Source organism: Carcharodon carcharias, chromosome 12 (assembly GCF_017639515.1).
Source record: "Carcharodon carcharias isolate sCarCar2 chromosome 12, sCarCar2.pri, whole genome shotgun sequence".
Classification (NCBI taxonomy): domain Eukaryota; kingdom Metazoa; phylum Chordata; class Chondrichthyes; order Lamniformes; family Lamnidae; genus Carcharodon; species Carcharodon carcharias.
This window is the reverse complement of record NC_054478.1, coordinates 26,078,880-26,105,985: the sequence shown is the minus strand read 5'-3', so window position 1 is coordinate 26,105,985 and position 27,106 is coordinate 26,078,880. Positions and strand designations below refer to the sequence as shown.

General features: G+C 44.3%; 1 protein-coding gene across 1 annotated transcript in view; it reads left to right on the top strand.

Moving 5' to 3' along the window:
- LOC121284659 (contactin-associated protein-like 5) overlaps positions 1-27,106 on the top strand; it is a 1,009,875-nt gene that overhangs the window by 759,487 nt on the left and 223,282 nt on the right. The window contains exons 15-17 of the mRNA XM_041200217.1: positions 9,848-9,975; positions 12,364-12,534; positions 24,181-24,399. Of these exons, the coding sequence (XP_041056151.1) occupies positions 9,848-9,975; positions 12,364-12,534; positions 24,181-24,399 (518 nt within the window). The remainder of the gene's footprint in view (positions 1-9,847; positions 9,976-12,363; positions 12,535-24,180; positions 24,400-27,106) is intronic.

The window sequence follows — 27,106 nt, the reverse complement described above, 5'->3', positions numbered from 1 at the left end:
ATATTTTAATATTTACTTTCTGACATTACAACAGTGACCAAACTTTAAAGGTGCTTCGATGATTGTGATGTGTTCGGGTCATCAAGAGGTAGTGAAAGGCAATAAATAAATGCAAGTCTTTTTTCCTTCATCGAATCTTCTCAATGTCTTTCACAATTCCACTTCAATGGTAAATAGAGTTGAGGGGCAGATCAGCCATGATCTAATTGAACACAGAATCCAGGGACTGTTCATAATTTTAATATGTTTAACCTTCTCTATTTTCATAGAAACAATATTTTTGTTCCGAAGTTCTGAAGAAGAGTTGTATTGGACTCGGAACTTTAGCTCTGGCTGGGATTTTCTGAGCGGGAATGGTCACAGTCGAGACTGTTTCTCCCCCACAGATGCTGCCAGACCTACTGAGATTTCCCAGCCACTTGCTGCTTTTATTCTAATGTTTCTAGCCTTTCTCCAGAATGACAATCACTCATTCCTATTATCACTCTTCACAGTCCCCTCTCTAATGGCTCTAACATCTTTCCTGCATTTGGGATGCCCTGTGCTATGTTAGTGAGTAAGTAATTAGCCTTAGTCCACAAAGGACCATAGACATCTCTTTCCATTACAGAGAGAGACAGATGGTTATATATAGCTTGAAGGGTGCCAGTCTGCAAGCATGTGGCCTGACCAATTTTGTGTACAAATTAACATCACCTCCTTGGTTTTACGTTTAATACTACTGTGTATAAAACACAGAATTCCATTTGCCATTTTATGGTCTTTTATTTCATTCGGTCATGGGATGTGGGTGTCGCTGACTAGGTCAACATTCCCCTAATTGCCCTTGAGAAGGTGATGGTGAGTTCCCTTCTTGCAACAGTGCAGTCCATGTGGTGTGGGTGCACCCACAGTGCTGTTAGAAAGGGAGTTCCAGGATTTTGACCCAGCAACGCTAAGGAACAGCGATATTGTCAGGATGGTGAGTGGCTTGGAAGGGAAGTTCCACGTAGTGGGTGTTCCCATGTGTCTGCTGCTCTTGTCCTTTGAGATAGTCGTGGTCATGGGTTTGGAAGGAGCTGTCTGAGGAGCCTTGGTGAATTCCTGCAGTGCATCTTATAGATGCTGCACATTGCTACAGTCTGCCTGTGGTGAAGGGAGTGAATATTTGTGGATCAGGTGCCAAACAAGTGGGCTGCTTTCTCCTGGATGGTGTCAAGTTTCTTGAGTGTTGATGGAGCTGCATTCATTCAGGCAAGTGGAGAGTAATCCATCACATTCCTGACTTATGCCTTGTAGATGGTGGACAGGCTTTGGAGTGTCAGGAGGTGAGTTACTCATCACAGGATTCCTAGCCTCTGACCTGCTCTTGTAGCCACAGTATTTATATGGCTAGTCTAGTTCAGTTTCTGGTCAATGTAACCCTCAGGATGTTGATAGTGGGGGATTCAGTGATGGTAATGTCATTGAACATCAAGGGGCGATGGTTGGATTCTCTCTTGTTGGAGATGGTCATTGCCTGACACTTTTGTGGCACAAATGTTACATGCCACTTGTCAGCCCAAGTCTGGATATTGTCCAGGTCTTGCTGCATTTGGACATGGACTGCTTCAGTATCTGAGGAATCACAAATGGTGCTGAAAATTGTGCAATCATCAGCGAACATCCCCAAATCTGACGTTATGATGGAGGGAAGGTCATTGATAAAGTAGCTGAAGATGGTTGGGCCAAGGACATTACCCTGAGGAACTCCTGCAGTGATGTCCTGGAACCAAGGTAATTGACCTTCAACAAGCAAAACCATCTTCCTTTGTGCTGGGTATGACTCCGACCAGTGAAGAGTTTTCCCCCGATTCCCACTGACTCCAGTTTTGCCAGGGCTCCTTAATGCCACATTCAGTCAAATGCTGCCTGATGTCAAGGGCAGTCACTCACTTCACCTCTGGAGTTCAGCTCTTTTTTCCAGGTTTGAACCAAGGTTGTAATGAGGTCAGGAGCTGAGTGGTCTTGGCGAAACCCAAACCGAGTGCCAGTGAGCAGGTTATTGCTGAGCAAGTGCTGCTTGGTAGCACTTTTGATGACCCCTTCTGCCACTTTACTGATGATGGAGATTAGACTGATGGGACGATAATTGGCTGGGTTGGATTTGTCCTGCTTTTTGTATATAGGACATACCTGGGCAATTTTCCACATTGCTGGGTAGATGCCAGCATTGTAGCTATACTGGAACAGCTTGGCTATGGGTGCAGCAAGTTCTGGAGCTTAAGTCTTCAGTACCATTCTCCTTTAACTTTATCAATGTGTTTGGGGCTGTTCATTGGACATTGGGCCCATTTTATAGGCATAAAAAGGGCCTATGATGCTGACTTTAACGATGACCTCTGTGGCCAGTTTCCAGGGGAGTTTGGATTGCCCTAATTGCCGACTCGGCATTCTACAGCTTTCTGGACTGAACATCAATTTCAACGACTTTAGATCATAACCTCTGCCTCCATCTTGTTTTATGTGTTTTTTTTTCTTTTTTTTGTGAGTCAGTGGGCACACCATTTATATGAATAGAAAACAAAAGGGTCTGGATTTTCATGGAGACTCCATGGACGTTTGAAAATGGTGGTGGGACCCAGATGCGGAGATCCCACCCCGCCTTTCCTGACAGATTCCATTTTCACCAGTAGGAGAAAGGGTGGGGCATAGCTCACACATGAGGGAAACGCAAACTCAGACATTTCATTTAAACACAGTGTGGAGTTCATACAGACCCCATTTTGCAATAGCAAGGATCTTAACCTGCCATGTGGGAGCTACAAATTTTTACAGTAGATTTAAATGCTCTTAAATGCAGAAAATGTCTGTAGAACTGTTATGATGTGGAGTTATTTAAATCCACAGACCTTTAAAAAATTTTTAAAATCTGCCTGAATCAGTGAGAGTTGAAAATAAAGCTCTGTTGTTGCAATTGCAATAGCTATTTGTTGACATTTTCCCAAGTGCTATCCTTATGTTATGAATACTTGGCTGCTTTCCACAAACTATAATTATATTAGCAGCAAGATCCTAAATTCACAGTTTGATTGACAGCTCAAAGAATTTAATAAATGATTAGTTGTCAACTGATGTGGGGGATGAATAGAAGATAGTTTGTTTTCATAAGGGATTAAGCACTTGAGAGTTAAATGTCTTGAACGGGCGTTCATGAATGGGAGTTTTTTTAATATAGCGAAGTATGTAATAGATATTTAGATCCTTATTTAATTTCATCTCAACATGGCTCCTGAGTTCTGCCCATGGTAGATACTGGGTGGTACAGGCCTCCGAACAGTAGTCAGGATGTGGGGCACAAGATACACCAGGAGATAGAAAAGGCATGTAAGAAAGGCAAGGTTACAGTGATCATGGAGGATTTCAATATGCAGGTAGACTGGGAAAATCAGGTTGGTAGTAGATCCCAAGAAAAGGAATTTGTAGAAGGTCTACAAGATAGCTTTTTGGAGCAGCTTGTGGTGGAGCCCACTAGGGAACAGGCAATTCTAGATTTAGTGATATGTAATGAGGCAGATTTGATAAGGGAGCTTAAGGTGAAGGAACCCTTAGGAGAAAGTGACCATAATATGATAGAATTTACCCTGCAATTTGAGAGGAAAAAGCTGGAATCAGATGTAACGGTATTACAGTTGAATAAAGGCAACTACAGAGCCATGAGGGAGGAGCTGGCCAGAATTGACTGGGAGATGAGCCTAGTAGGAAAGACAGTGGAATAGCAATGGCAGGAGTTTCTGGGAGTAATTTAGGAGACACAGCAAAAATTCATCCCTAGGAAGAAGAAGCATACTAAAGGGAGGACGAGGCAACCATGGCTGACAAGGGAAGTCAGGGACAGCATAAAAGCTAAAGAGAAAGCATACAATGCAACAAAGAGCAGTGGGAAACCACGGAATTGGGAAGCCTACAAAGGCCAACAGAGGACAACTAAAAAAGAAATAAAGAGGGAGAAGATTAAATATGAGGGTAAACCAGCCAGTAATATGAAAGAAGATTGCAAGAGTTTTTTTAGATATATAAAATGTAAGAGAGAGGCAAAAGTGGACATTGTGCTGTTGGAAAATAATGCTGGAGAAGTAGTAGTGGGGAACAAAGAAATAGCGGAGGAACTGAATAAGTACTTTGCATCAGTCTTCATGGTGGAAGACACGAGTAACATCCCCAAAGTTCAAGAAGGTCGGGGGGCAGAGGTGTGTATGGTGGCCATTACCAAGGAGAAGGTGAGAGGAAAACTGAAAGGTCCGAAGGTGGATAAATCACCTGGATCAGATGGATTACACCCCAGAGTTCTGAAGGAGATAGCTGAAGAGATAGGGGAGGCGTTAGTGGTGATCTTTCAGAAATCACTGGAGTCAGGGAGGGTCCCAGAGGACAGGAAAATCGCTAATTTAACCCACTTGTTTGAGAAGGGAGTGTGGCAAAAGATGAGAAATTACAGGCCGATTAGCCTGACCTCGGTCGTTGGTAAGATTTTAGAGTCCATTATTAAGGATGAGATTTCAGAATACTTGGAAGTGCATAATAAAATTGGTCAAAGTCAGCATGGTTTCATCAAGGGGAGGTCATGCTTGACAAATCTGTTAGAATTCTTTGAGGAAGTAATGAGTAGGTTAGACAAAGGAGAGCCAATGGAAGTTATCTACTTGGACTTCCAGAAGGCCTTTGACAAGGTGCCGCACAGGAGGCTGCTTAGTAAGATAAGAGCCCATGGTGTTCGAGGCAAGATACTAGCATGGATAGAAGATTGGCTGCCTGGTAGGAGGCCGAGAGTGGGGATAAGGGGGTCCTTCTCAGGATGGCGGCCAGTGACTATAGTGGAGTTCTTCAGGGGTCAGTGTTGGGACCACAACTTTTCACTTTATACATTAAGGATCTAGATGAAGGAACTGAGGGCATCCTGGCTACGTTTGCAGATTATACAAAGATAGGTGGAGGGACAAGTAGTATTGAGGAGGCGGGGAGGCTGCAGAAGGATTTAGACAGGTTAAGAGAATGGGCAAAGAAGTGGCAGATGGAATACAATGTGGGTAAGTGTGAGGTCATGCACTTTGGTAGGAAGTATAGAGGCATAGACTATTTTCTAAATGGGGAGAGAATTCATAAGTCTGGAGTGCAAAGGGACTTGGGACTCCTAGTCCAGGATTCTCTTAAGGTTAACTTGCAGGTTGAGTCGGTAGTTAGGAAGGCAAACGTAATGTTGGCATTTATTTCGAGAGGACTAGAATATAAAAGCAGAGATGTGCTGCTGAGGCTTTATAAAGCTCTGATCAGACCACATTTAGAATATTGTGAGCAATTTTGGGCCCCGTATCTCAGGAAGGATGTTCTGGCCCTGGAGAGGGTCCAGAGGAGGTTCACGAGAACGCTCCCAGGAATGAAAGACTTAACATATGAGGAACGTTTGAGGACTCTGGGTCTATACTCGATGGAGTTTAGAAGGATGAGAGGGGACCTGATTGAAACTTACAGAATATTGAAAGGCCTGGATAGAGTGGACGTGGGGAAGATGTTTCCGTTAGTAGGAGAGACTAGAAACTGAGGGCACAGCCTCAGAGTAAAGGGAAGACCTTTTAGAACAGAGATGAGAAGAAACTTCTTTAGCCAGAGAATGGTGAATCTATGGAATTCATTGCCACAGAAGGCTGTGGAGGCCAGATCATTGAGTGTATTTAAGACCGAGATAGATAGGTTCTTGATTGGGAAGGGGATCAAAGGTTATGGGAGAAATCGGGAGAATGGGCTTGAGAAACTTATCAGCCATGATTGAATGGCGGAGCAGACTCGATGGGCCAAATGTCCTAATTTCTGCTCCTATGTCCTATGGTCTTATGGTATAGAGGGTGTAAGAGCCAAGGGTGGCAAGCGTGTTAGCATTAAGTTGGCATTGGGGCTATTAGGGTCCATCAGGGTGGGTGCATGGGTTGGCATTAAGGTGGCATGGGACATGGAGTTGGCATGGTGAGTGGTTGGAGGGATGAGGACTTGAGGGCCTGAAATTTAACAAAATAACTGGACCAAAGCCCCAGAGAACCAAGGAGGACCTTTTGAATAGCCCGCCCTCCTCACACAATAGCCGCATCTTGAGGCGGTGGGCCAGACTCTATCCCACAACTGCCCCCTCGGAATGAAGGTCATGCCACTCAGGGTAGTTTCTGCTGAAGTTGGTGACGCGATCTGGGAATTTCCCCAACTCTCATTTCCTGCCTCGGGAGCCAAAAGCCTGTACCAAGGAGTCCAAATACAAACCCCTTCAGTGCTAAGTGACCTCATCTCTTTTTTGACAGTTCTTTTACAACTGAGACACTTATAAAAGCCCGTCCTATACTATAGTCAGTGGAAAGCCCAAGTGATCTGAAGCTAACTCCTGAGGTGAGCTCACTTGACTTGTGAGCACTTGATACACCTGTTTGATAGCTCCACAACCCAGTTCAACCCCAGTTTTTCAATCAGTGCCATCTCAAGGCAGTAATAAAAGGGTGAAGTGAGGCAGAGTCTAAAAGTATTTCGTTCAGAAACTTACATTTTGAAAAGACTGGCACAGCAACTGAATCTGCATTGCCTGAACTGTTAATTGAGCAGTGACTATTAAACCTAAGATGTGGCTCACACAGATTAAATCTGAAAAGATTGTACTTCTCAAATTTCCATTTCAATTTGAATCCAATGAATCAAGAGTTTAAGGCATAATGCGCACTAACAGGACATGATTTCCTCATCTCATGCAAGGAGTTGGAAAGTGCACAGCACATTTGATTTGTGTCAGTTGAGCTAATGAGCTCCTGGGTCTTTCTGCTGTTTGAGCAACTCATGAGCTGATTTAATATTCAGACTATCACATGTTCCATGCAGCTTCGAGCCTGCTAATGGGATCTTAGCTTGAGTCCTGATTGATTCAGCCAATATTCTAAACATTTTGCTTAAAGGAATAATTAGATAAAGGGGTTATTTATCCTGAGTAGTGATGCTTCCATTAATTTTACACTGTTCCTGTAAACACAATATTCTTGGAGCCAAATCACTGCATGTTTGTATCAGTATTGTAATAAAAACAGATGCTGGAGATACTTAGTTCTGATGAAGAGTCATACGGACTCAAAACGTCAACTGTATTTCTCTCCGCAGATGATGTCAGACCTGCTGAGTTTTTCCAGGTATTTTTGTTTTTGTGCTGGAGATACTTGTTAGGTCTATAGTTATCTGGATGGCTGGTTATTTTTTCTGAAGTGTCTTCTCTTTGTTGGCCTCCCAGCTTGTATGTTTTTTTTTCTGTAAGTTCTGTAAACTTAAGCTCATCCAAAACTCTGCTATCTGTGCCTGAATTTACAAGTCCCATTTGCGCATCACCCTTGTGCTTGCTGACCTACATTGGCTCCAGATCCAACAGCATCTCAGTTTTAAAATCCTCATCCTTGCTTTCAAATCTATCCATGCCCTTGAGATAGTCAATTAAGGATGGGTAACAAGTGTTTGCCTTACCAGTGAAGTTCACATCCTATGGACGAATAGAAAATAAAGGTCCCAGAGCACTTCACAGGAGCACAATCAAACAAAATTTGACAGCGAGCTACCCAGGGAGATATTAGGATGTATGACCCAAAGCTTGGTCAAAAAAAGAGGTTTTAAGAAGCATCTCGATATTTTACCCTTTTAAAGGCACTGTCTAAATACGAGTTCTCCTTGTGTGCGTTTGCATTCATGTTCTCCCGGCTTATCTAAATTGATCAGCCCATTCCATGTGAAGAAAACAGGAGCTACTTCTCTTAGATTTATTATTTTGATTTTGAAGCTAAGGATGTGAGGTCATCAAGCTTAATTTGACATCAAGGGATATGAGGATATTGCAGAAAAGTGGTGTCGAGGTAGATGATCAGCCATGATGTAATTAAATGGCGGTGCAGGCTCACAGGCCAAATGGTCTACTCCTGCTTCTATGTTCCAATTAAACAAAAGTGCAGCTTTTTTCACAGAACATGATCCAGTGTAGGTTATTTATATGGATATACAATTTGACATTTTGCAGCCATCGACCAATTTCATCCCCAGGTTCTTCATTTCCTTCTCAAGCCACTTCTTTCCTCTCACGACTCCATCCTTATCTTCATCTATTGACGTTCTTGTCTTTTCAAACTTGTTTTTTTATTCACTCATGGAATGTGGGTGTCACTGGCTTGGTGACTTCACCAGCCTCAAATGGAACGCTTACATCTGAAACCAAAGCTGCCTTCAAGGAGCTCAGTTTCATTTTTTTTATGCCAAACAGATCTTCTTCAACAAGTCTTAACCCTTCATAAAGCCCAAGTCCAACCACAATCAAATGCTGCTGCAATATCTGGGGAGGCACTCCTGAAGATGGCTTTTGTGCATTTTAACAGGATACATAGGATCATGGAATTACAGAAACTTATAGCAGAGAAGGAGGCCATTTGGCCTATTGTGTCTGTGCTAGCTCTTTGATAGAGCCAGTGTGCTTTGTCACACATCCCTTGCTTTTGTTCATAACCTTGTAAGTCCCTCATCCACAAATATCTTTTCCACTCCCTTTCAAAATTATTTACGGAATCAGCCTTCATCGCATTTTCAGGTAGAACATTCCTAATCCGCTAACTCTAAGTGAAAAGAAAACCTTTTCATCCTCCCTCCAGATATTTTTCCAGTTAAATTTAATCTATGACCTCGAGTTATGGACCTATTTGCCAGAGGTAAAAACTTATCATCTGACAAGACATTTCTTAATCTCAAACCCTGCCTCTCCATCTCAACCCATTCATGATTTTTTTATTTCATCAATACTGATCGTTTGTCATACATCTTCCTTTACATTCCAAAGATGCTGTTCTGCATATTCTTCATCCTTGCCACACAGTAGCGATGTTAAGATAAAGAAGCTTTGCAGAGTCTCCTCCATTAACTTATTCTTCCTGAGAAATTTCAGGGTCTTTCTCCTTAGCCCTCCCAGCGTCAGGAATCTTCAAAATTTTAAGATCCAAGCTGGGCTACACTTGACCACCGCTTCATAGTTTAGTTGTTCATTTCTCTTTTATTGCTTTCAGCAATGGGGTCTTCCTGTTGTTTTGTCAGTTTTAAAAAGAAAACGTGGTTCAAGAGGTGATTACTTCCATTTTGTGTGATAACACTCATGCGAAGCATCTTCCAATGTTTTACTGTGTTAACAGTGCTATATACATGCAAGTTATTGTTGTATTTTTTACATCAGCTTGGTTCAGCTGGTCATACCTTTGCCCCTGAGTTCAAGCCCTGTCTATGACAGAAGCACACAATCTAGACTGAGACCACAGTGCAGTACTGTGAGGGTGCTGCACTGTTCCAGGTGCTACCTTTCAGATGAAAGGTGAAGCCCGTTGACCAACTCTGGTGCATGTGAAAGACCCCATGCCGCGACCCCACAACCCTGGTGTTCTGGCCTATCCTCTTCCCTCAAACAACTCTACCAAATGCAAATGACCTGGTAAATTAATTTGCTACTTGTGGGATCTTGCTGTGTACAGCATTGCCAGTTGCATTTGCCTACATAACAATAGCAGCTGTACTTCAAAAATAACCTATTGGCTATATAGTGCTTTCGGATATACGGAGAACATGAACCAATCCATACTAATGTCAACAGGAAATTGCTCAGTGTGTTGAAAGGTTCTACAATGAAATTGATCTATCAAAAAGACGCAGACTTGTTGGGTGTAATGACCTTTCCTGTTCCTGAAAAATTCTTCTGTTCTTTTGGGACATTGAGCGATTGGAAGAAGGGCTGAGTACTTTCTAATGTCATTGAGATTTACACTGCTCTTTGTTTTCTTTTTCTCATTGTTGGCAGGGCGAATGATACGGGTCTTCTTTCGTACAAAGATCACTTGCCTCTGACCCAGCTTGTAATTGGAGACACAAACAGAACAGATTCAGAGGCGGCTTACAGGCTTGGGCCACTCCGTTGCAATGGAGACAGTAAGTAACGCTCAAGATTTTGGAGCATTATCCTTTAACTTTGGTACAGCGGCATGGATTATTGGGGAATAATTTCTTTGGATAATGATTGCAGCAGCATCGGAAGGATATTCATCTGGATGGTAGTCCCACTGAAAATGACAAACCTGAAAAAAAAAGTTGATTGTACTTTTTACCATAAACACTGACCAGAAGACATGTTCACAAATGTACCTATAATGTTACAGCACAAGGTGATCAAGCAAATACTTCCCTCATTCTTATGGCTTGAGTAGTGATTGTGAATGTCAAAGTATATATTGAGCTTAGGCACATTCATTCAGCTGTAAAGCTACATTGTCTTGCACCTCAGAGTTTAACCCTTTCTGCACCAATCAAACCCAAAACAGTTAGACAACTGAAGGATTCTCCAGGTACAGAGCTTGGTGCCAAGAATGTGTGTTGTTGGTTTAGCTGCTCTGAGACACGTATTGGAGATCAAAAATGTACCCCAAATGCTTCAAACCACATTATTTTTTACAAATCTGTTATATTAGCAGGTGAGCATTTTTTGTACAGTGGGTTGTGAGGCTGTGGAATGTAATACTGGAGCTAGTGACTGAAATGTGCCAATGCTTAAGAACAGGTAAGGGAGGTTGTTGAAGGAAAGGGGATAAAGGGATATTCCAACAGGTTGGGAACATGGGATTAAGACTAATGCTTGTGTGGAAGATAAGCACTAATATGGACATGCTTACCAGGAATATGAATCAGAGATAAAGCAATCCATGCTCCAGAGGTAGGATTATGACACTGCTGCCCCAATTCCCTATCTTGCCCTCCCTAAAACTGTGGCCCTGGATTGATTGGGCTGAATCACCTCTTTCTGTGTTGTTAATTCTCCATTGTCTAGATATCACTGTAGGAGATATATTCAGACAAAAACTTTATTCGGTAGAAATCTATCTTGGCTGTTGGAACAAAATGGATGCTATCACATTGACTGGGCATTATATACTTCACCTAATATTCAGTTCCATTGACTTCAAGATAACTGAAATTCAGGTGGGGCGTATAATGGATGGCCAATAGAATACTGCCTGCATTGCTTTGTCTGCCACTCTAGCAGAGACGTTAATCCATTTAAAAAAACGTTAATGTATGTAAACATGAAACCAAGGAATGTCATGCAAACATATTAACCAAATACCCACTAATATCAAAGACATTAATATTTGTGCTATGCTATTGGTGGGGTTCATTCACTATCCCTCCTTCACAGAGGGCAGCTGTGCACATTTAAAGGCTCACAGGTACAGATACCCCTGCTTCAGAAGTAAGGCAATGACAATTCTTCCATAAAAGAATTTTAAAAAAAGACAGACCTCCATTTATATACTTTTCATGGCCACCAGACATCTCAAAGCGCTTTGCAGGCAAAGAAGTGTGGCCACTGTTATAATGTAGGAAATGTGGCAGCCAATTTGTGCACAGCAAACTCCCACAAGATTGTATCTCTGTGCTGGAGCATTCAATTATCCCTTATTCAATTCCTAGTAATCAACTATTGGTCTTCACTCAATTAAGTTGCAGCGATTAAACCATTTTATCTCTCATTTATCTTACAAGATGTATATTATACTGTACTTCAATTACCTGAGGCCCCTAGATTATATAATTACCTTCGAATCAATGCCAACCATTCATTACCCTCTGTGAACAATGTCAAAACCCTTGAGGACATTTCCTTTCTAAAGTATCCAGTTTTTGATTTTGCTTTGATAATGTTTATGAACAGAGGTCAATATAGACTTTCCTCCAATATGATCTGCCTCCCAAGGGTGAGAACAGGCTGAAAAATCTGACAAGGACAGTAATAATTCATACCTTAAAAATGAAGGAGTTGAGTTTTCCATTTGGGTGCAATTGGGAAATTACTCATGTCTTGAAATGCAGCATTACTTGGAAAATCTTGTTCTCGTACTATGTATGGGTCTTGAACCCACTACCCTGTAACACACAGGGAAGAGTTCTTTCAGTGAGCTGAATTAGAATGAGTTCTCAAGGAGCCTTCCTACCCCACATTTTAAACAATGCTGCTGTCATTAGTGACTCCATCCGAATGTATAGAAGCGTATAACACCCTTCGGACGGAATTTTATGGTGCCGTCGGGGCGGGGGCTGGGATGTTTAATGTGGGGGGCCATTCAAAAGTCCATTGACTTCGGTGGGGCAGGAAGATTCTGCCGGCGGGCAGGGCTGTAAAATTCCGCCCTTGGTGTATGCCTCAAGCCAAAGCTGATATGTCACACTGCACACTTTAGTGTCATCTTCAGCGTCAAAAAAGCATGTACATTTTTGTTCAACCTCAATTTGAAAAGGACTGTGCATAATTATGTGCCCATACAGATAATTACTGGAACGCAGCATCATTTAACACCAAGTCCTCGTATCTCCATTTTCCTACATTCCACGGTGAGCTAAGTGCGGACATTTCATTTTTCTTCAAGACGACTGCGGCATCGGGAGTTTTCCTGGAGAATCTCGGAATTAAGGACTTCATAAGGATCGAGCTGAACTGTAAGTATCATCTGACAGGAGCGCAAATTGAGAAAGATCTATAAGCAAGGGATTCACACAGGGGTAATTGCCTGGAACCTCTGGTGCTGTGCAAGGAGTCAGCAAAATCCAGTTAATTAGGTCAAACCACCAAAAGTAATGAAGTCTTTTCATGCTGAGATATCACTGAGCAGGATAGCATTGATATGTCCTAAATAAAAAAATAATATTAAGCATTTGGAGATATGTGTGGTGCAGTGAATTAAGCACTGGCCCAACACCCAGGACCTGGGTTTTCAAATCTAGAGTTATCGAGCGGAATGATTCCACCTGTTGTTCATTGCAAGTTGACTTTAAGCTTGAATAGGCTCAGTCAGGCCTGGTCTGGCCTACATGTGACTCCAGACCCACAGACCCTCTGAAATGGCTTAGCAAGCCATTCACTTCCCAGTGGCGATTAGGGGTGGGCAATAAATGCTGGACCGCATCCCACAAACAAATAAAAAAAGATATCCACTACTTCATGGACTATGCAAGCAAGTTTCTGCGGAGATGGTAGCAGTAATGTCGTTGGACCAGCAATCCAGAGTCCCAGGCTAATGCTCTGGGGACATGGATTCAAATCACACCATGGCAGCTGGTGGAATTTGAGTTCAGTTAAGAAATCTGGAATTGAAAGCTAACCTCAGGAATGGTGACCATGAGAATACCATTGTTTGTCATAAAAACCCATCTGGTTCACTATAATGCCCTTTAGGGAAGGAAACCTGCCATCCTTAACTGGCCTGATCTAGGTGTGATTTCAGACTCACAGCAATGTGGTTGACTCTTAACTGCCCTCTGCAAGGGCCTAACAAGCCATTCAGTTCAAAGGCAATTAGGAATGGGCAACGAACGCTGGCCTTGCCAGTGATGCCCATATCCAGTGAAAGAATAAAGGAAAAAAAAGTTCACTCAGCAAAATGGCCAAGCTTATCTAGTAGGGAGTGACATTCTCAAGTTGCTATAATTGACTTGCATGATGCTGACACCAGTTGGCCAAATGCAAAGCATTCCAATCTCCAACATTGTGGCATTCCTAATCTTGATGACAAAATTCACGTAAGCATATCAGCTAATAACTGATTTAAAAACAGAAAATGCTGGAAAAACTCAGCAGGTCAGACAGCATCTGTGAAGAGAGAAACAGAGTTAACATTTTGAATCAGTATGACTCTCTTTCAGAGCGCTGTATTTCTCTCTCCACTGATGCTGCCAGACCTGCTGAGTTTTTCCAGCATTTTCTATTTTTATTTCAGATTTGCAGGATTTTGCTTTGATTTTAGTTAATAACTGATGTTCTTTTGGGTGTTAACACTATGTTGCTGCCATGCTCATGCAGCCTCATAACTGACCAAGCATACAGCCACAATGGAACTTCTCAACTGTTAGACCTGATGGTGCATCCCCAGCTGTAGCACAATTTGACTTTTGTACCCATCTCAACAAAACACAGATGTTCCAGATGCCTCACAGACAAAGAAAGCCCTGTGTTTCGATACGCCTCCTATCCTCACCTACCCACCCCCCACACACAATGTGGGGGCAGGGTGGAGGTGGAGGGCAGTGTGGGTAGATGAATTTAAAAGATTAAAAAGGTAAATTTGGGGTGCAGACCTCCAAGACCCCTGGCATATGTTCAGCTTTTTTATGGCAGCAGGTATCAGGGCATCCGTATGCACCGTGGTGGAGAGACAGGTGCCCAGTTAACACAACTGGTAGCAATTCAAAATTGGCTGCAGTTGTATATGTTTGCCAGCACTCAGGAAAGCCAACAATGAAAGAGAGGCAGGAACTTTTGGCTCCTCAACATAAGTGTCTCACCACTCTTTGTGGACTAGGAGGGGCAGGAGTGCTCCTCCCAAGCCTTCATGGAAGACCTTAGCATCCCCCCGCCCTCGCCTCCCTTCTGAACCCTTCAGAATGCCATAACTACCCTTCCTGCCAGTTGGACGTGAACCTTCTCCAAGTCCCTCCGACTGTAATCCACTGATGGCGTTCTCTGTTGGCTGCTGGTCAGAATATCTGTTGCCAGGCAGAAAATGGAGCTTCTGTGTTAAGTTAATTTTGGGGCCCTGATCTGCCTCATGACTGCAGATATCCTGGCACCTTACTGACTTCCACAACATATGATTGAAGTAGAATAATGGTCTTACTGAACACAATGGTAAGTGAGTCCTGACACCAGAGGGAATGACTTCTATTGTTATGGAGGGGCTGCTGGAAAATGAATGCCGATGTAAATTGATCATTGTAGCTTCGACTCTGATGACACCCCTCACCTCCATTTTCTAAGTAATATTCATGCTACACAATTGCCAGGCAATGCCCATCTCCAATAAGAGAGAATCTAACCATATCCCATTGATATTCAATGGCATTACCATTGCTGAATCCTCCAAAATCAACATGCTGGGGTAAGAGTTGACTAGAAACTGAACTTGACCAGTCATATAAATACTGTGGCTACAAGAGTAAGTCAGAGGCTGGGAATTTTGCGGTGAGTGACTCGCCCCCTGACTCCCCAAAGTCTGTCCACCATCTACAAGGCACAAGTCAGGAGCATGATGGAATAATCCCCACTTTCCTGGATGAGTGCAGCTCTAACAACTTTCAAGAAGCTTGACACCATCCAGGACAAAGCAGCCCGCTTGATTGGCACCCCATCCTTCACCTTAAACACTCAGTCCCTCCGCCACCAATGCACTGTGGCAGTAGTATGTACCATTTACAAGATGCACTGCTGCAACTCACCAAGGCTTCTTCAATAGCACCCTCCAAACCTGCAACCTCTCCCACCTAGAACACAAATGGTAGCAGATGTTTGGGAACACCGCCATCTGTAAGTTCCCCTCCAATAAGCTCAACATCCTAACTTAGAACTATATCCTGTTCCTTCACTGTCGCTGGGTCAAAACCATGGAACTCCCTTCCTAACAGCACTGTGGGTGTACCTACACCACATGGACTGCAGTGGTTCAAGAAGTTGGCTTACCGTCACCTTCTCAAGGGCAATTAAGGATGGGCATCAAGTGCTGGCCAACATCCACAGCCTGTGAAAGAATGAAAAAACTACATTCACCATTAGGCAACTAGATCATGTACATGAAGTCCATCAGTGCCTTTGGAATTAGATCTCACCCCAGAAAGGGAGAAAATGATGTCTCTGAAGGATATAGCATGGTGGTCATCAAACAGAGTAGCTTTCAAATTATCATGAAACCTTTAAAATTTATGGTGGTCATGGTAGTCATCAAACAGAGTAGCTTTCAAATTATCATGAAACCTTTAAAATTTATAGAAATGTGGTAGAGGGAGGTTCAATTGAAGCATTCAAAAGGGCATTAGACTGTTACCTGAGAAGGAAGAATGTTCAGGATTATGGGGAGAAGGTGGGAGAACGGTATTAAGGGCAAAATTTTTACCTCGGCCAGGGGGCCCCACGCCCAACCCGCTCGAGCGTAAAATGACGGCCGTTGATGTCGGGCAGGCGTCCCAATGTCAACGCGCAGTCACGCAATATTTCATTCGATAGGCGTGCGCCGTAGTCAGCAGCGTGTCCGCCGGCAATGAAAAGCCCTGTTAAAGCCATTAAAAAGATAATTGAATGAAATTTCTCACTGCCCGTCCAACCTTGTGGTTAGTGGGCAGGCGAAAAGGCCAAGCGGCATTTTGCACTTTCTAGGAAACCTCATCCAGGGATGAGGTTTCCTAAAGCAAATAAAAATAAAATAAAAACTTTATAATTGAATTAATAACATGTCCCTATATGTTTTATGACATTTTTCATACTTTTTTTTAACCCTTCATCCCCTTGAGACAGCTCTGTGCCTCAGGGAGATTATCAAGCGCACACTCGTGTGCATGTGTGATGTTTGTGCTCGCCCCACTTGCACTGTTTTGCCCCCCCTCCCCCTCCCCAGCCCACACAGGCAGCGTTGAGTGCTGCCGCTCGTGTTTCATGCTGGGCAGGCCTTAATTGGCCCGCCAACGTGAAATTGCCTTCTGACCTCAATCGCGGGCAGCGGTCGGCTTCTTGACTGCCCCCACCAACCCCACCCGACAAGGGAAAAATTCTGCCTTCAGTCAATTGCTCATTTGGAGAGCTTATGCAGACATATTGAGCCGAGTGGCCTCCTTCTGCACTGTAGCGACCCTGTGAAATAATTTTAACTTGGTCATCGCCACCTTCTCAAGGGCAATTAGGGATGGGCAATAAATGCTGGCCTAGTCAGCGACGCCCACATCCCATAAGTGAATAAGAAAAAATCAAACAATGTTTATCTGAATCATGAAACAACAATTTATAACTACTTCCTCATGACACTGGTGTAAACAACTGAGTGAACTAACTTTGCAGAAGACACTTCAGCTCATTTGGTATTGTTCCTCCAGCCCTACCCATCTGCTATTCCATCACACAGCTTTCTTAAATGAAATCAATATCTTTGCCTTATAGTTTTCCTGTCTTAGTGCCCCAGTGGTTGATCACCCGTGTAATGAAATACTACCATCTGCCATAATTTACCCTGAACCTGAGCCACCTTAACCTGCTGGCCTGGAGTCTATAAGTACATACATTAATTACCCTTGTAAGTACTTTCAAATACCTCTGCACAGCACTGTCACTTTAAGACCCAACCTATCTAGCCATTTCTCATCGTACGTTAGAGACCAGTCTCATTGTTTTCTGTGTAACCTGTAGGACACTTCCCTCTCCCCCACAAGTGACTCCTCAGTGTTTCAATGATCAGAGATGTACTCAGCACCCCAGTTGAGTCCCGGTTTCAGCCACGAAGGCACAGTTCAGTTGTTCCGAGCCCGCGGTGGTTGATCATGATATATGCGTGTAGGAGTATTAAAAAGGCAGGCAGTGTCCCCACATTGCCAGTGTATAGGACAAAGAGGTGTCAGCAACATTGGAAAGCAGATCCTGCTTAGTGGAGCCCTGTGCCCTCCCTTCCCATTGGGGAAAAAAATGCATGTCATCATTTCAAACTGATATTTCTGAATCAAATCAGGGCTACAACATTGTTTAAAATCCCATTTTAAAATATGTATGAATAAAGCCAATTGTTGCTTTTGGACAATTGAAAATGTTAATAAGATTGTCCATAAGTGACACCTCCAGTCGCTGTTGGCAATAACAGCTGCATCCTCTGCCAGACAAAACTGTTTCAACAGCCAAATTGTGGATTTAAAGATGCCTTTTAATAAAACGTCGCTGTTACAATTTCCATATTTCCTGGTATTTTCTTTATGAGGCTTGTAAACCTTTTACAGCTGGTGCTGTCAGGAGCCATAAGTGAAGCAAAAGATGTCTCTTAATGTATCTCGACAGTTTGTTTTGAAAGGAGATTTTAAAAGCTTTAGGCCACAGAGCTAGCCATTACATTTAGTAAGTGACCTCATCAACTGCAATGAATACCAGCCTCAGTCGATCAATCCACCCTCTTCCACCGTTCAGCCACGTCATTTCATATATAAAGTTTGTTTTAAATGTGGCTGAAGCATTTCAGTAATGATGCAGATATTGTACCAGCAGAGCCCTGACTGTTAAAAATACATTTATACAGCTTTAAAATCAGAGAAACATTTTGAGAGAAAGGGGGTCTGCATCAAAAGTTCAGCAGCATCGAAAGAGTCATGGGGTGGATTTTACGCTTCCCCTGCTGGCATGTTTGATGGTGGGTGGTGGTGGTGTGGGGGGGGGGGGGGGGGGGGGGGGGGGGGGGGTGTTGGGGAGGGGAGGGGGGGTTGTGGGGTTGGGGGGAGGGGTGGGGGCTCGCAAAATCTGGTGTGTGGCCTTCCCACCACCTCACTGGCCGCCCCCACCCCAACCTGTATGAAGTTTTACGGGGCGTACTGGCGGCACTGGGCTGGCCACCCTTGGCCCATTGAGGCCCTTTCACCCCGCTGCTCTGTCACCTGTGGCGGGGGTGGGGGGGGGAAGCCTCATGCTACGTGGGAAGCTTCAGTTGCACGGGCTGGTGTCGGGCAAGGAGAAACCGGCTTTGCATGACGGGGAAGCTTCTTTTCAGCATCCTCCCTGTCAAGTCCCTTTAGAATCTGATGTTTCAGCCCCTGTGCAACCCGAGTCCCTCAGGGGCAGCAGCGGAGTGAAAGGGCCTCTCAATGGGCCAAGGGTGGGCAGCCCAGTGTGCCACCACTGCACCCCATAAAATTTCATACAGGTCGGGGGGCCGGCCAGTGAGATGGGGGGTAGGCCACACACCGGATTTTACGAGCCCTCCCCCCCCACTCCCTGCCTTCAAACACGCCAGCGGGGGAGTGTAAAATCCACCCCATGACTCTTTCAATGCTGCTGAGCTTCTGATGGAGACCCCCTTTCTCTCAAAATATTTCTCCAGGTCCGGATGATTTGTGTCCCAGACTGCTGAGGGAGGCAAGGGAGGAGATCGCAGGGCCTCTGACCCGAATTTTTAATTCCTCTCTGGCTTCGGGGGAGGTGCCAGAGGACTGGAGAACAACTAATGTGGTTCCGCTATTTAAGAAGGGTTATAGAGATAAGCCAGGGAACTGCAGACCAGTGAGTCTCACGTCAATGGTAGGGAAACTACTGGAGAAAGTTCTGAAGGAGAGTATTTATGTCCACTTGGAGAGGCAATGTTTGATCAGGGATAGTATGGCTTTGTCAGAGGGAGGTCGTGCCTAACAAATTTGATTGAATTTTTTTGAGGAGGTGACCAGGTGTGTAGATGAGGGTAGTGCAGTTGATGTTGTTTATATGGATTTCAGCAAAGCCTTTGGCAAGGTCCCACATGGGAGACTTATAAAGAAGGCAAATGCATATGGGATACAGGGTAAATTGATAAGGTGGATTCAAAATTGGCTAAGTTGTAGGAGACAGAGGGTGATGACAGAAGGATGCTTTAGTGACTGGAAGCCAGTGTCTAGTGGCGTGCCACAGGGATCTGTGCTCAGTCCCCTATTATTTGTCATTTATATAAACGACGTAGATGACTATGTGGGGGGTAGGTTTAGAAAGTTTGCGGATGACACAAAGATTGGCCGGGTGGTTAACAGTGAGATTGAGTGTCTTGGGCTACAGGGTGGTGGAGGCGGGTTGCCTCACATCCTTTAAAAAGTACCTGGATGAGCACTTGGGACGTCATAACGTTCAAGGCTATGGGCCAAGTGCTGTTAAATGGGGTTAGGTAGGTAGGTCAGATGTTTCTCACGTGTCGGTGCAGACTCGATGGGTCGAAGAGCCTCTTCTGCACTCTGTGATTCTGTAGTGTCCTAGGCCCAGCCATCTTGAGCTGCTTCACTTTCTTTCCATCATAAGGTTAGAAGTGGGGAATTGACTGACGATTGCACAATGTTCAGCAGCATTCACGACTGAAGCAATCCATGTCCAAATATAGCAAACTTGGACAATATCCAGGATTGGGCTGACAAGTGGCAAGTAACATTTGTGCCACACAAGTGCTAGGCAATGACCATCTCCAACAAGAGAGAATCAAATCATCGCCGCTTGACATTTAATGACATTACCATCGCTGAATCCCCTACTTTCAACATCCTAGGGGTTACCATTGACCAGAAACTGAACTGGACCAGTCATATAAATACTGTGGCTACAAGAGCAGGTCAGAGGCTAGGAATCCTGCAATGAGTAACTCACCTCCTGACTCCCCAAAGTCTGTCCAGCATTTACCAGGCACAAGTCAGGAGTGTGATGGAGTATTGTCCACTTGCCTGGATGAGTGCAGCTCCACTTTTAAGAAGCTGGACACCTTCCAGGACAAAGCAGTCTGCTTGATTGGCACACATCCACAAACATTCGCTCCCTCCACCACCAATGCACAGTGGTAACAGTGTGTACCATCTACAAAATGCACTGCAGGAACTCACCAAGCCTCCTTAGGCAGCACCTTCCAAACCCACAACCACTACCATCTAGAAGGGCAAGGGCAGCAGGTACATGGGAACACCATCACCTGGAAGTTCCCCTCCAAGCCACTCACCATCTTGACTTGGAAATATATCGCTGTTCCTTTTCTGTTGCTCAGTTAAAATCCTGGAACTCCTTCCCTAACAGACTGTGGGTCTACCTACACCACATGGACTGCAGCGGTTGAAGAAAGCAGCTGATCGCTACCTTCTCAAGGGCATTTAGGGTTAGGCAATAAATGTTGGCCTAGCCAGCAACACCCACATCCCATGAATTAATTAAAAAAAAATACTACCAGAGTCCAGAGTACAGCCCATGGCAAGAACCTGCAAGTGGAGTCTTTTAATGTGGGGAGGCTGTTGTGCCTCAGCTAACATATGTGGGATTTTAGCTGACCAAGAGACTTTCCTGCTTTTACTTTATTCTATTGACCAGTTAGATGGGAACATTTCTTTTACCGTTCCCCCTTTATGCTTTTGTTAGCATCCTTTCACCATTTATCATCATCAGTGTATTTATTATGTTGCATAGCATGACTCCTGGATGACAGGCATTTGTATTTTCACTTCCAATATTGTTTGCTGACCATAATCTGTGAATGAAGCATGTGGTTTGACAAGGAGCTGAAGGTGCTGGTTAACACCATCAATGATCGTTATCTGAAGCTGAGAGGCGTGATTTGAGAGAGGTGTTTGAAATTACGTAGAGATAGGACAAGAGGGATAGAAACAGACTGTTTCCAGTGATTGACAAGTCTATATTCAGCAGGCAGATATGATTAAATGTAAGGGATTTAAGAGAGAGAGCAGAAGATTTGTCTTTAAATCAGAGGCTTATGAGGGCTGTGAAATACACCACAGTGAAGCACGGAGACCGTGGTCCAGATTTTTACAGAGAAGGCAGGAATTAGGAGGTGAGTTCATGCCCTTGAGAACCGAGGGGCTTGTGAGGCCATTTCAGAGGGCAGTTAAGAGTCAACCGTGTTGCTGTGGGTCTGGACACTGACGTAGGCCAGACTGGGTAAAGACAGCAGATTTCCTTCCCCAAAGGAAATTAGTGAACCAGTTTTTTTTTTAAACAATACTTGACCAATGGTTTCCTGGTCATTATAAGACTTTTAATTTCAGATTTTTTATTGAATTCCAATTTCATCATCTGCCCCAGAGGGAATGAAACCCAAGTCCCCAGAGCATTACCCTGGGTCTCTGGATTGCTAGTCCAGTGACAATACCGCCACGCCATCACCTCCCCTTAAATGTTAGCATTATTAAAATGTAATTAGTGTGCAATGGATATTTGTCAAGACTTTCAACTTTTTTTTAAAAAAATCACTTAAAACTTTTCCAGCACTGCAGAACCCTGTTTCCAACGGTCCGAGCTGTTCAGCTTTACGACAGCCCCCCGACCCTGGGCAAATTTCGGGATGTCCGAAGGGGAACAAGCCCCTGACAAGCTCCTTCATCACGTAAAAGTGCCCAATTAACAACGTGGGTGACTTCACTAGCCCGCCCTTCCCCTCCTACCCTCAGATAAGTCGGCAGGGTCAGGAGCAGAGGTGGAAGACCGGCGGGCAGGCTGTGGGAGCCATTTCTGTGTGGGCTGCCTGCCTCTGTGCCAACTGATTCAGTTCACAGCAATGCAGCCCCGTGTCAGGATTTAGGAATGGGTTAAGGCAGCGGTTAAGGAAAAGGGGGAATACTAGGATTTGGGAACCAAGGCAGGCATGTGAAATTGAGGCTACTGGCTGTGTAGAAGATGAGCACAATACTGATTGGCTAGGCCAACTGGCTTCCCTTCCTCCATTTGGCATTTATGTGACTCCGGCCCGAGACCAACGCGGTTGACCCTTAAACAGAAACAGAAAATGCTGGAAAAACTCAGCAGGTCTGACAGCATCTGCGGAGAGAGAAACAGAGTTGACGTTTCGAGTCCGTATGACCCTTCTTCAGATCCTAAAGAGGAGCAGAAATGTGATGAAATTTAAGGGGGGTTGGGGTTGGTGAGCAGGCAAAGCTGGATAGAAGGCCAGTGATAGGTGAGGGCAAAGGAGAGATTGACAAAGATGTCATGAACAAAAGGGCAAATGGAGCGTTCATGGTAATGGTTAGGGCTAAAAAAAAAAGATGCTGATAACGGCAAAGGTAAGAGAGCAGAATGTGATTCGAGCAGAACAAGGGTAAGCACTCTGAAAAGAACGTGAACAAGTAACAGATGGCCCTTGTGGGGTCAGGCTGGGGGGAGGGGGCAATGGTGGGGATAAAAGGATTGAAAATGGGATAAAAAGGGGGCATTAAAAAAGGGGATAAAACAATGAATACATGAATGAAAATTTAGAAAAAATTTAAAATAAGTGGACAAAAAATAAAAATGAATTTTGAAAAAAGGGATTAAAAAAAGGGTGAAGATAGAGGAGAGAGTTGGTCTACTGCATTTGCTGCTCCCAATGCAGTTCCCTCTACAATGGAGAGACCAAACGCAGACTGGGTGACCGCTTTGCAGAACACCTTCGGTCTGTCCGCAAGCAAGACCCAGACCTCCCTGTTGCTTGCCATTTCAACACTCCACCCTGCTCTCATGCCCACATGTCCATCCTTGGCCTGCTGCAATGTTCCAGTGAAGCTCAACACAAACTGGAGGAACAGCACCTCATCTTCCGACTAGGCACTTTACAGCCTTCCGGACTCAACAACTTCAGACCACGGACTCTCTCCTCTATCCTCACCCCTTTTTTTATCCCTTTTTTCAAATCTCATTTTTATTTTTTATCCACTTATTTTCATTTTTATTCATTTATTCATTGTTTTATTCCTTTTTTATTCCTTTTTCTATCATTTTTCCCCCACCACCATCCCTTCCACCCCACCCCACCTCCACAAGGGTCACCTGTCACTTGTTCATGTTGTCCTTTTCAGAGCGCTTACCCTTGTCCTGCTATTACCACATTCTGCTTTTCTACCTTTGCCATTATTAGCACCTTTTTTTAGCCCTTACCATCACCACGAACACTTCCTTTATCCTTTTGTTCATGACATCTTTGTCAATCTCTCCTTTGTTGCTGTGCTTCTATCCAGCATCACCTGCTCCACCCCCTGAAACAGTATAAATTTCACCAGGTTTCTATTTCTCTTTATTCCTGAAGAAGGATCATACGGACTTGAAACGTCAACTCTGTTTCTCTCTCCACAGGTGATGTCAAACCTGCTGAGTTTTTGCAGCATTTTCTAGGTTTTTTTTTCAGACTTCCAGCATCCGCAGTATTTTGCTTTTACCTTAGTGGTTGACCCTTAATTGCCCTTGGTCTTCAGACTGATAGGCACGGGCAATAAATGGCAATATTGCCGTCAATGCCTCCATCACGAGAACGAATTTTTAAAAACGTGAATGATTAGGTGAGCAAGTTATCAAAGGGTGGCCAGAACTCATGGAATCCGTATCCCAATATCAGTCAGCGCCTCCAGGCAAAGATGGTAAAGGAAAAATATACTTAAAAGGCATAACTTGTATTTTAGCAGAAATCTGTTTTGGTAGATAGCACAAGCCTGTGAAAGGGATTGAAAAAAACATTGCTTTGCCCATCAAAAGAAGCCTTGCATGGTCAAAAGCACAATTGACATTTGAAGAGAAATTAATCTTCCATGATGATGAATTAGAAAACATTGCTGTACAGCTAAATGACACTCACGTCGCTGTGTTACATTTGGCTTTTGCAGCTCCAGTGGAAGTCCTCTTCTCATTTGACGTGGGGAATGGCCCTTTGGCGGTTGCTGTTGAATCACCCTCGCAGCTGAATGACAATCAGTGGCATTATGTTGAGGCGGAGCGCAATATCAAAGCAGCGTCCCTTCGAGTGGATCACCTGCCACGAGTTGCTCGGGAGGCCCCAGCTGACGGACACATCCATTTACAGCTCAACAGCCAGCTATTTGTAGGTAGGAGCTCTCTGTTCTGAAAAAAAAGGGTCTATTAATCTGTCGTCAGCACTTTGACTGATTACCCCTTTCATTTTCTCTCTCACTTGACTGCCTACATTAATAGTACACAAACGGTCCGCAATGCAAAAATCCCATTTTCTGGTGCGATGCAAAGCATTTTTGTTCATTTCCCATCAAGGACGCTAGCATTTTGTGAGTGACGCCTGTCAGAATTTACAATTACCTAGCGAGAAAACCTATCTATTGAAAACAATTGGTTATTTACAGGACCTATGATTAGGAGCAAATATTGCCAGTAGTAATTTTAACCATTTCACATTGACAAACAGACAAATGATTTCTGTTACTTCCTATGAGTAAGGTGGGAAATAGTGGACTTTTGGAAGCAATAATGTGATATCCCGTGCCTTTACCATGACAGAACATCAAGTGCTGTTCCTTATGTTATAAAGCTTGAAACTTGTTCAGCACCGTGTGTTCAAAGTGCATGATAATACATCCCGAAGTGCCCATTTCAAACCCATCATGTGCTAGGCTTTCCAATGGGATGAAAAGTGTTTCCATGACTACTCGGCTTCATGGTACATTCATACAGTCTGAACAATAGTCCTGGCATAAAGCGCCCATGGATAAAATGAGTGCTCCATAGGAAGCTGTTCCCCTCAATCTCAATCTATGATGTTGAAGGTGTATTGCAGTTCTACTTATTTCTTTATTACTGCCTGTCATCTGCAGTTTCCGTGCTACATAACTGTTATAGGGAAAGAAAGTTAATGAACCTCAGTGAAGCATTACTGATGAGGCCACACGAGCCTCTTAATGAATAACATTCCTTCATAGACTAGAATGTGTGGTATTCAGGTAGGGACCCTATTGCTCATCGTTGGGCGGAATGGCAGTCACCATCGGATTGCCACACCACTCCTATTTTCTCACCCTAGGCTGGAGCTCCGCATTTCTTGCCTGGACCTCCGACCTGGGCCCGCTGAGAAATCTGGAGCGTAGCTGCTCCTGGAGGCCGTCAGTGTAGGATCGTCAGAGGCAGTGAAGCCATGAACCCTTTTTACAGCACTAGCTGCTGTAAGCTGGTAAGTTTAAATGTCCTAGCCACTTTGACAGGAAAGAAGGTGCCTGTGTAAGGTAGGTGGGTGAGGGGGTAGGATGGGATGTTGGGGCTCTTGGGTCGGTGGGGGGGGGGGAGGGGGGCGCGCTTTGGTGGTGGGGTGATTAGCGGGGGTCAGATGGTGGGAGGTTGGTGAGATCTCGGGGGGGGGTGCGGTGGAGAAGGGTGTTCTTTATGGTCGGGGAGTTGGGTTGGGCGAGAGAACGTCTGGTGGTCAGTAGGACATCCAGTGGTCGGGAGGGGTCATGTGGTCAGGGGATGTCGGGTGGGTGGGCATTTGTGGGGGGGGGGGCGAATGGGATAGTTGGGAGCTGGGGTATATAGTCGGGGGTGGTGGTTGTGGGACTGGTAGTCAATGGGTGGGGGTGTAGTCAAGGGGAATAGGTGGGGGGCGGGTCTGGTGGGGGGGTGGGGTTCAGCTGGGGAGGGGGCAGTGGGTATTAGTAACTTAGTGTAGTTACTCAGGAGTTTGAAATTGTTTTAATTCATCTAACTTTCCCTGGGTAAATATTCTCCTAAGTAAGCTGAAACCATCCAGTCTCCGACTTCAAATCGGAGTTTCTGAGGGTTCCATATGCAGGGTAATTGCCCAGCAGATGATGGAACTTCCCAGGCAATTCCTGTCCAGTCCTTGTGTGGGATCTTCTGAGGGGGTTCACAATGCATCAAAAGGGGGTGCTTCCAGGGTTCAACCCTCTGAGGAAAGGAAGGATCTGGGCCAATGTCCAGCTGGTCTGTGAGCATAATTTTACCCAGATGATTGACATGAATTCATTTTAGGTCAGTTTACTATTTCACTGTTATTTGAAGAACCATGAATAGCGAATGAATGGCTGCTGGGAGACCCGGACTATTCTGCCCCTGCCCACCTCAGCAAACTAATAAGAGGGAAAGAGCACTTTTTACAAGGCATTGTTGCTGATTGGTTTCTGGGGGAAAATAATGGTTCAGGTGCCTGGACCAATCAGAGGAATTTTGCAGTGCAGCCACCTTTTCATTTGCAAAAGAGCTTTAGAAAACAACAGCAGCCCTTCAAAAACTGCTGCTCCTGAGACCTTCTGGTGTACAGCCAGAGCATCATGCTGTAATGTTGAGGATTTTAGCTTGAGATCAGCTCTATTCTAGTCTGTTAATTTGTTTAAGAGTTTAACTGAATATAATGCACGATTAGAACATAAGATTATAAGAAATAGGAGCACGAGTAGTCTATATGACCCCTCGAGCCTGGTTTGCCATACAGTAAGATCGTGGCTGATCTTTTGACCTCAATTATTCTTTCCTGTCAGATCCCCATTTGCCTGATTCCTCTAGAGTCGAAAAGTCTATGGATCTCAGCCTTGAATATACTGAAAGACTGAGTAGCCACAACCCTCTGGGGTAGAGAATTTCAAAGATTCATAACCCTGTGAGTGAAGAAATTTCTCCTCAGCTCAGTCCTAAATGATCGACGCCTCATCCTGAGAATATCTAGATTCTCCTGCCACAGGAAGCAACAGACTGGATTTTCCTGTCCTGACATGGGACCGAATCACCTTGGACAGGGTTTAAAAATTGGCGGGCGGGAGCTGATTCAGGGATTCT